General features: G+C 33.1%; 3 protein-coding genes across 6 annotated transcripts; 1 reads left to right on the top strand and 2 right to left on the bottom strand.

The window, feature by feature from the left end:
- Positions 1–762: 762 nt before the first annotated feature.
- On the bottom strand, positions 763–4,942 carry LOC122519457 (mitotic spindle assembly checkpoint protein MAD1-like). Of its 4 annotated transcripts, none has more exons than XM_043638891.1 (7): positions 4,240–4,942; positions 3,151–3,417; positions 2,817–3,047; positions 2,275–2,711; positions 1,744–2,196; positions 1,358–1,656; positions 763–1,250 (listed from the first exon to the last, which is right to left on the bottom strand). In XM_043638891.1, exons 2-7 carry the CDS (start codon positions 3,415–3,417, stop codon positions 898–900), a joined length of 2,040 nt encoding a protein of 679 aa, XP_043494826.1. In that variant the 5' UTR covers positions 4,240–4,942; the 3' UTR covers positions 763–897. The 4 variants fall into 4 exon arrangements, with proteins under 4 accessions (XP_043494826.1, XP_043494824.1, XP_043494825.1 ...); XM_043638889.1 differs by lacking the exon at positions 4,240–4,942 and adding an exon at positions 3,770–4,227; XM_043638890.1 differs by lacking the exon at positions 4,240–4,942 and adding an exon at positions 3,498–3,589.
- Positions 4,622–6,640, top strand: LOC122519459 (venom serine carboxypeptidase). The gene is made up of 2 exons (XM_043638893.1): positions 4,622–4,942; positions 5,027–6,640. The coding sequence occupies exons 1-2, from the start codon at positions 4,655–4,657 to the stop codon at positions 6,131–6,133; spliced, it is 1,395 nt and encodes a 464-aa protein (XP_043494828.1). The 5' UTR covers positions 4,622–4,654; the 3' UTR covers positions 6,134–6,640.
- On the bottom strand, positions 6,535–8,029 carry LOC122519460 (lysosomal thioesterase PPT2 homolog). Its single transcript, XM_043638894.1, has 4 exons — positions 7,815–8,029; positions 7,333–7,582; positions 7,127–7,245; positions 6,535–7,042 (listed from the first exon to the last, which is right to left on the bottom strand). Exons 1-4 carry the CDS (start codon positions 7,968–7,970, stop codon positions 6,695–6,697), a joined length of 873 nt encoding a protein of 290 aa, XP_043494829.1. The 5' UTR covers positions 7,971–8,029; the 3' UTR covers positions 6,535–6,694.
- Between the last annotated feature and the right edge of the window lie 1,449 nt (positions 8,030–9,478).

The raw sequence follows: 9,478 nt of genomic DNA, 5'->3' as shown, positions 1-9,478 counted from the left end.
TAAAATGAATTCAAGCAATTTTTTTATGGTACTGAAACCAGCAAACACCTCAGCTTTCTTCTATAATAATGGTAATCTTCAATAATTCACATTTACCATTAGTATATTGTTTATTAAAAAAAATTAAAAAAAAAAAATATGAACGTTGTTTCGGAGAAGGAATAATTCTGATATAAAATAAAATAAATAATAAATAATTTTCAATATCTCATATCACTCATGTCACACACGCTCAGCACATTAACGTCATCATATAATAAATATTAAAATTGTCGAATTTTATATTTTTTCTTAAGGATTGTGGGAGATAAAATGCTCGATTAAAGTTTAACATTAAAATCATTTCTATCATATTAAATAAAAAAAATATAAAAAAAGCTTATGCTTTTAATAATATTACATGGAATTTCATGGAAGAATGAAGGATATTTTAAATTTAATTTTCATTTTACTCTTTTTCAAAAGATGAGATTCACTACAATGCACCTGTAAGGCATATTTTTTAAATTATTTTTATATTTTTACAGATTCAACAATCAAGAATTGTTTCTTGTAGTCTATAGAATATCTCCATGATCTAAATGTTTATAATTATAGAGTTTGGAAGCAAAAATTAATAACAAATATTTTTTACACGCACGCGGTGAAAGGCTAGTAGGTGGATTATAGTGGGAGGCTATCGTGCAATAGAAAATAGGGCTTGGTCAGGCAAAACAGGTTATTGATGTGAATTAGAATATCTACAAGAGAATACTAAATAGCTTCTATAGTGAGATATAATTTATTAAGTATTACACGTGTGTTTCTAGTATACTTCAATACCATACAAATGAATAGTTTATACAATAATTAGTTATGTATTTAATAAAGCAAATAAAGATGATGACGTAAATAAAATTAATTAATAACATTTGTCATTGTTTGTTGAAAATAAAGTTCAGATTGCACTGCATTAAGAAACATAGGAACACTGTGTTGTCTTTGTAAGTGACGCTCGATCAGAGTACCGAGAGTCGCAGAAAAAGCAGTTTCCAAAAGATCGACCCCTTCCTCGCCAACGTGAAAAAAGAGAAAGTCATCAGGAGATTCGGCGTATTGACTGGACAACTTGTAACGTCCTTCTTTAGTTCTGTCGACTCTCCAACCAAATAATTGATAACAGGCTTGTCTATACTCTTGAGAAGAAGCTTTAAATGCTTCCTTGAGACGTGCAATTTTTATTTCGTGAGTTTGCTTGAGTTCACTAATTTCTAAATAGAGTATAATATTAGTAAATAAAATATTATAAATCATATGCATAATGTATACATTTAATAATATACCTATATGTGCTACTGCACAACAATATACTATTTACCCTGTATTTGTAACGTAGACACTATTGTTCCTGTGCTTCCAGTAGCGACTTTTGCTCTCAGTTCTTCCAGCTCGCGCAATAACTCCTTACGCTTCTCCTCAGCTTGCTGTTCCGCTATTGCAGCAGGATTCATGGTAAAGTGTAATACTCTAGCATTACTATTAAAATCACCTTTCAAAGCTCGATGTTCTATTTCTCCTTTTAACCTTTCAATCTCTTCTCTCAACTTGTTGCATTCTTCTTTTTTATTATTACCTTCTACAGATTCCAGATCGGTTTCTAACTTTGCAACCAAGTCCCTAATTGATCATTAAAACGATAATTATTTTAGTTACTTGTATTTCATGCACTCCTGTTGTATGTAACGATAAAATAATCTCAAGTACCTGTATCCTTCGATAGTACGTTCTAATGCAGGAACTCTTTCAAGCATCGCATTACTACTGTCGACAGTCATTTCTTTTTCATACAAATCTAATTGCTGCCTATAACTGTCTCTTTCTCTGGTTACAAGCATCATTTTCTTTTGCAATCTGCTAACTAATTTATTCAATTTTTCTTTGGACGATGTCGCATCTATAGCTAATTGTTTAGCTTGCTCATAATTCTTTGACAAATTTTGGCACTCCCTTTGTACTGCATCTAGTTTAGTTTTTAATTGACCTTCTTCTGCCATTAAAACCGCTTCTGCTTGTTGAAGTCGATTTAATTCGCGTTTCAATGCGGAAGGTCCACCATTAATTCCTATTGATTCGTACTCAGAGAGACGAAGTAATAATTCAGATCTCTTAGTTTCCAACATTGCTATTTGTTGTTCTATTTTCTCCGTATGTTCTAATCTATAAAATACATTAGAAATGTAATGTATATTTAAGGGTTTTTATATATATATATTTATTTAAGAGTAAGACCGATACCTTTTAGTTATGCTAGCCATTTGTTCTTCTAAAAGTAATTTTCCTCTAACAGATTCCCTCAAAACTGCTATTGTTTCCTTAGCAGCATTTAATTCTTTTTCAAATTCGCTTGCTTTTGCTGCTCTTGCCACTAATTGTTTACCTTCCTCCCAGAGCGCTTTCTCCGACTCTAATTTTTCCATTTTAATCTTGATATTTTGAAGTTCTACATTCTGTAACTCATAGTCCTTTTGAGATGCCCTACATTCTTTTAATTTTTCTTCCAATTGAGCTATTCTATCTTCGGCAGCTTGTAACTTCAATTGAACATCCGCTTGGGCTATATCATCTTTAGGTGGACAAGTTTTCTCTTGCACAGATGCATTTTTAAGATCCTCCAAAAGTTTTGCATTTTCATTTAATAACGTTACAGTTTTTTGTTCTAAATTAACTTTTACCTAATCATTAGAAATATCGAGAAAAAGAGAAAACAACAATAGTATCATCGATAAGATCAATTGATTAAAAAGAATAAAGAAGAAAGCAACTTATAATGACTTTACCTGAAATAGTTCTTTCTCTGCGACAGTTTGTGCTTCGCGTGCTTCTTGAATAGTTCTTCTAGCAACATCCAACCGCACTTCTAGCTGTTTAATTGTCTGCTTTTCTTGTTCTACTTGCATTTCTAAAAGATTTTTTTCTTTTTCAAATACTTCTTCCATTTGCCTTCGAATTTTATGAAGCTGTTGAACTGCCGCTTCTTGATGCGATAATCTTGTTTTTAAGGAAACTACCTAGGAATACATGTAGTTCAATGTATGCATTTATTCAATTAGTATTAGTATTAGTATTTAATATATAATATGTGCTTTAATGATTAATAATAATAATAATTACTTCTCCTTTTAATCTTCTCCATTCCCATGGACTACCAGGCACAGGATCACTTTCGCTTTTATTTAATATAGAATTACTGGCACCTGTATCGTCCAGTCTTGGACGTTTTGGAGAAATACTGCATGCATCGGTGCTATTAAAGATTGGTGGATTGTATGCAGTAGCAGATAGTCGAACGGAAACTCCACTATTTCTTCGATAACCTTCTGAGCCAGATCGAAGGTCTTTAATCATTTTAATTACACTTGTAGGATCCTTGTCATCCATCTATATGAAGAATAATATATTTCTATAAGTGTCATAACAAATCTTTTCAACAAAGTATATTTTTCATTATTATTTCTAACCTAGCTATAGTACACCAAACTAATTTTAACCAAAAAAAAATTAAAATTTTAATCTCTTGCTATATCAAATTATAAAATGCACAACCTCATTAATGTAGAATATAAACTAACGCTATACCGTCATCTAGCGGTGCACGCAACATAATGACTTTTCAAAATCAATATACATATACTTGCTATTGTTATCACAATTTTTGAAAAATCTCTTTATAAAATATTATTTTGCACATATGATAAATAATTTTATTAAAGTTCTATATGGATATACTAACCTTGCAAAACGAATTTATTTAGGTTATTCGTATAAATGAATGTGCTTAAAATTTAACAGAAAAAAGAAAATAAAAAAAAATAGTCTTTTATGTACATATGTATGCAACTCAAGTGTGTTGTGTAAACACGAGTAATGTAATTATTTTTCCTCTGTTATTTCAGAAAAGCTTAATGTACGCGCCTAAGCAGATGTTGTATATGTCATGTGTGTGTATGTATGTATGTATGTATATATAAACTCTCAAAAAATTATAAATTTATTTATAAATAGAAATTTTCCACATAAACTCGTAGAAACGGCGTCCAATAAGATCATCGAACGCAACGTGTTCCGAATGAGACTTTCTCTTATTACTATTATTTTTCAATTGTTATTACAAATATACTTTTATACCACACACAATTAAATCCATCCGATAGTGGTATTTCTCAATGAATTAGTATAGGCGGCATATAGTAGTCCTACTACCTGTTAATATGACTAGTAGTCGTATTTTTATTGAAAAAATAATATTTAACACCGCCTTGAAACCACACAAACTATAATATCAAATAATCTATATATATCAAATAATAAGCAGTTAAAAATGTTGTATACGTTTAATGAAAGATATTTCATGCATATACGTCTGTAGGATTGTTTTGTTTGTCATGAGGATACACCCTAGTTAACTTGAAATATATCGATAATCGATTGAAAACATCGAACGGTCATTTAATTATAATATATACATATAAATGACTAAGCATAGGAATAAACCACAGTCACAGTCCTAAATTAGTAAGTTTGCACATTTAATACGTAATCAAAGAAAAACCGAAAGAGAATTGTGGAAAAAATTGTTAAAGTTACATTATCACAGGACTATATAAGTCGAAAGAAAATGAGCAAGTTATTTAGTTTATTAGTTTTCTTTGTGTTCATAAAAACAAACACGAATGCATTTACAAACGTTTATCCGAAATTGAAAAGATGCGTTCTTGATGAAAATCCAGATATGGGTAATCCTCTTTTTTTAACGCCGCTTATTGAAAGTGGAAAGATTGATGAAGCTCGAAAGAAATCTATTGTTGAACACAAGGAAATAGGCTCTGTTAGCAGTTATGCAGGCTATTTAACAGTAAATAAGGAGTACGATTCTAATTTATTTTTCTGGTTCTTCCCTGCTAAGGTAAAAATTAGATATATATATATATTAAATATAAATTAATTAATAGGACTCTTTTCTTAAATTAGCACTTTTTCTTTCATATAGCATAATCCAAAGGATGCGCCAGTGGTATTGTGGTTAGAAGGTGGTCCAGGAGCAACTACCTTATTTAGTATTTTCATCTTACACGGTCCATTTTTGGTTACTTCAAACATAACGCTTGCACCGCGTAATTATTCCTGGAGTATTTCTCACAACTTAATTTACATTGATAGTCCTGTTGGCACTGGTTACAGCTTCACTAGGAATGATGACGGCTATGCCAGGAATGAAACCCAAATAGGAAAAGATATCAATACTGCTTTAGTACAATTCTTTCTACTTTTTCCAGAACTTCAGAATAATGACTTTTTTGTTACTGGTGAATCTTACGCCGGTAAATATGTACCTGCTGTTTCTCATGCTATAAAAAATTACAATATTAATGCACAAGTGAAAATAAATTTAAAAGGTTTGGCGATAGGAAATGGATATATAGATCCTGAGAATCAACTTGTATATGGCGATTACTTATATCAAATAGGTTTAATAGACTTAAATCTAAAGAATTTATTCCATGAATATGAGAAAAAAGCACGTGACTTAATTAAGCAAAAGAAATATGTAGATGCTTTAGAGTCGATTAACGTATTATTCTCTGGTGATCCGTCTATTTTTACAAATGCAACAGGTTTTCAATATGTCTTTAATTATTTACGGACAGAGGATACTAATGAAACTCTATGGGTGTCAGAGTGGGCGCAAAGAGCGGATGTTAGACGTGCCATACATGTAGGCAATAGTACTTTTAATTTTACAAGTGAAATAGTTGAGAATTATTTGAAAACAGATATAATGCAATCTGTAGCTGTACTGGTATCAGATTTGTTACAACATTATAAAGTTCTTATTTATAATGGTCAACTTGATATTATTGTTGCATATCCGTATGTTCTTAATTTTTTGCAAAATTTGAAATGGTCTGGTGCAGAGAAATATAAAACAGTTGATCGGAAGCAGTGGTGGGTTGAAGATGAGTTGGCTGGTTATACAAAGTCTGTTGATAATCTAACAGAAGTTCTTGTACGAAATGCAGGTCATTTGGTCCCTTATGACCAACCTCGTTGGGCTCTCGATCTTATTACTCGCTTCACGCATAACAGACAATTCTAATCAACAATGGTGTAGCGTGTAGTGGATCGTTGCCAAATTTATATGATACTTTTTGTTATATGCATTGAGGCTATTTTTATAGTTTTTTCTATAACGATAATAATATAAAGAAAAAGAGAAAGAGTTTATAAACAAGTGTAGAGGAATTGTTTCCGCAAACAAATAGATGCAAATTAGATTGGAAAAACTGCAAGATTGCGAGGTGAATACGAAGTGAATACAAAGTGAATACGAAGTGAATACGAAGTGAATGCGAGGATGATGAACTACAATTTTCGATAATAATAATAATAATAATAATAAAATTATATTATTTTATCCGTAAAAAATCATTTCAGATTTAATAAAATGATGTACTAGGTACATGATATATATTTATTTACTGGAAGATGATTAGATCGTTAAGTTAAATCGTTTTTATTATTCTTTTTCCTTAAAACCGGAATAAATGCAAACTTGTAAAAAGTGTAATTAGTTGTTTGAGAAATATAAATATATATCATTTAATAGAGTGATTAAGAATGATTACCTATTAATTTAACTCGATTAGCGATATTTTCTTTAATCTAAATATGGCAGTAAAAATTCATCTACTATCGAGATATTTTTGTGCCATTCATAATGAGGTATTCCTGGGACAGTAATAATATCCAATTTTCCCTCTTTGTCTAGAGTTTGAAGACCAATCAGATCATCCTGATAAATAGATCTATCGCGCAATTCTACGACTGTTTCATTTTGATCATAGTATCCAAATTGACTGCTTTGCCAAGGAGTAATGACACCATCATCCGGACCGCCAATGAGTATCATACGGTTTAACTTTGCAAGACCCGATTTGAAGACAATTTCATTGGTTTCCTCATTATTCACATATGGCAAAAATTTGCTGTACTTGAGGTATAATTCCTAATGCGATAGTAACAATTTTGATTAGATCAAATCTACACACCATACACATAGAACGTTGAAAATGAAAGAGAGACAGTAAACCTGGTGGTGCGGATCGTTCCAGTAGTTCCCTACACTTGTGAGCTGTCCAACTTTAGAATAAAACAATTCATAGGCCGTTTCGCATACCAAGTTTGGAAAGAATAAATGTAGGAAACGAGCTAGATAAAAATTTGAAATTGTTATATCTCAATAGATAATTATTATAACTAAGATACTTATAAAATATATTATAATTGGTCTCTTACTTCCATACTGTCCTGCTTGAGGCGAACTTAATGATATAAAATTCCTTACATTATGTTCAGGAAATCTTTGTAAAATAGCTCTAGCAAGTAAGCCTCCTTGACTATAGCCTATCAAATTGATTCCTTCGGGAAAAGCTGCACCTATAGATATAACATCCATTCCTATTTCTTCTACTTGACGCCACATAGGTTTCAAGCTTTCCCATCCAGCAAATCTAATAGTATTATAAACCTGACTTCCAGGATGCATCTAAAAAAAATAAATAACGTTTCATTTTATTGTGATATGTATAATAAGAAAATATTATTGATTCCAATAGAGTCCAATCGAGAGATGATTTAAATGACTGCGCGATGAAAAGTTTTGAAACATTGGATAATGTCAAGAACAGCTGTTCCTGATTAAGCTATCATTTTTGCATGATAATCAACATAGTACATTAGCGACATCTATATAGATATTGTTGTTTTGTACAACTTACTTCTTCTATTCTGTTACTGATAAGTTCCATGCTATCACTGCCAGTAAGTACCCCGTGGATTACTACCACGGCGTGGTACGATTTTTCTCCATTACCGCATAATATTACTGTTAAAAAAGAAATATTTACGAGCCAGAGGTATCGTACAATCGCCATGTTTTGTTATATTAAATGACACTTTGTGCCTTAAAGTGAGATGATAATTTTTGAACCTGTTATAGCGCCAGAGTAAACGAAAAATGCGGTCGAATTGCATAACACTTATTACAGTTTGTTCGCTCCGCAGCCGATAAGACGATGATCCTACTTATCGACGTCGGTTAATTCAATTGGAAACATCAACAACTGTAGGGAGCTATAGGGAGGGAGCTGCTTGGACAAATTTTGTTCTACCCTTTTTCATGTTATTTAAACTTTTCGTACAATTTTCTCTTCTCAAAAATAGATTTGAAAATAGTAGGAACGAATAGGAAGAGATCTTCTTCGATGTATTCATTAAACTAGTGAAAGCTCTCCAACATCGGGTCAACATCCTTAGACATTTTTGGATCTTTGCTGATGTTAAATTTATACAAATTAATATTGTTGTACGCTTAACTATGGACATCCTAATCTAGTAAGAAGTATATTTAATCGTATCGAGCATTATATGTCAAAGGTGAATCTTTCGTTAACCGCTGTGTCAGAAGCTAATCGAATCCGTATGTCTTGGAATACGAATTGAAGCGATCATTGATCGCTTTAGTTCGGCGTTTAAGGGTTGAAGATGGGAGAAAATAAGAGAAAAAGAGAAAGTGTACGCGTGCGCGTTTGTGTGCGTTTGTGTGCGTTTGTGTGCGAGAGATCGCGCCGCCGCCGCCGCCGCCGCCGACAACTAAAGGAATCCAATTGCATAGGGCAGTAGTGCGTAGGCGAATGTAGCGAGTCGCACCCTAATACTTATGGGAGAGTTTGTATGGTAGGTGGCGGGGGTGGGGCACGTGGTATTTCCCGTGCTCGCTCTGACTATACATCACTTCGCTCTGACATCAACCCTCCCGCTACGGCGAACCTCGTGCCGAAGTAACGCGACGTCAAGCGCATTGTTTCGAACGGCGTCATCCACGCGATTATCAGGCATTTGCCCCTCGAACAACAACCCCTTTTCTCTCTTAATACTCGATCCTCCTCCTCCTCCTCCTCCTCCTTTCAGCCGCCTTTTCATGAACAGGCGAATATTATCAGCTATTTGTAAGAACCTTTCTGTCATCCCGTTATAAGCGAACTCTTTGCACTAATACCGATAAATGTTCACACAATCAATGAATTATTTGCAAGTGGACAAATTCTCTACCTAAGACTTTGAAACTATCAATGCATTTTGCTAGCCGAATTAGAGCGGAAATATGAGAGGTAAAAAGCGAGAGAGATAGTTGGCTAATCCAATTCCACGTTTAAACTCGACCGCTGCGAAGTCGGAAGATGGCGAAGATGGCGAAGATGGCGAAGATGGCGAAGATGGCGAAAAAAGCGACGGAAGTGGTTTTGTGCGCAAGACTACCGTCGTCGCTCCATGTATCTTCTTCTTTTTTTGCGTTTAATCAAGGATATTCGCGGTCGGCTGACTCGCTACTTTAGTTCACCATGTTCTTGTCCATACCATGGCGATGCGGGCGAAGGAATCT

This window comes from Polistes fuscatus, unplaced genomic scaffold (assembly GCF_010416935.1).
Source record: "Polistes fuscatus isolate 324 unplaced genomic scaffold, CU_Pfus_HIC Scaffold3, whole genome shotgun sequence".
NCBI classification, from domain to species: Eukaryota; Metazoa; Arthropoda; class Insecta; order Hymenoptera; family Vespidae; genus Polistes; species Polistes fuscatus.
Note: the sequence above shows the minus strand (reverse complement) of the source record. Positions and strands in the feature narration are given on the sequence as shown.

Excerpts from the sequence above, each read along its gene's own strand:
- LOC122519457 (XM_043638891.1), bottom strand. The coding sequence starts at position 3,417 with ATGGATGACAAGGATCCTACAAGTGTAATTAAAATGATTAAAGACCTT. Across the intron at positions 2,197-2,274 it reads ATGGCTAGCATAACTAAAAG|ATTAGAACATACGGAGAAAA; the intron begins GTATCGGTCTTA and ends TGTATTTTATAG. Across the intron at positions 1,657-1,743 it reads CGTACTATCGAAGGATACAG|GGACTTGGTTGCAAAGTTAG; the intron begins GTACTTGAGATT and ends ATGATCAATTAG.
- LOC122519459 (XM_043638893.1), top strand. The coding sequence starts at position 4,655 with ATGAGCAAGTTATTTAGTTTATTAGTTTTCTTTGTGTTCATAAAAACA. Across the intron at positions 4,943-5,026 it reads TCTGGTTCTTCCCTGCTAAG|CATAATCCAAAGGATGCGCC; the intron begins GTAAAAATTAGA and ends TCTTTCATATAG.
- LOC122519460 (XM_043638894.1), bottom strand. The coding sequence starts at position 7,970 with ATGGCGATTGTACGATACCTCTGGCTCGTAAATATTTCTTTTTTAACA. Across the intron at positions 7,583-7,814 it reads TCAGTAACAGAATAGAAGAA|ATGCATCCTGGAAGTCAGGT; the intron begins GTAAGTTGTACA and ends TATTTTTTTTAG. Across the intron at positions 7,043-7,126 it reads GGAACGATCCGCACCACCAG|GAATTATACCTCAAGTACAG; the intron begins GTTTACTGTCTC and ends CTATCGCATTAG.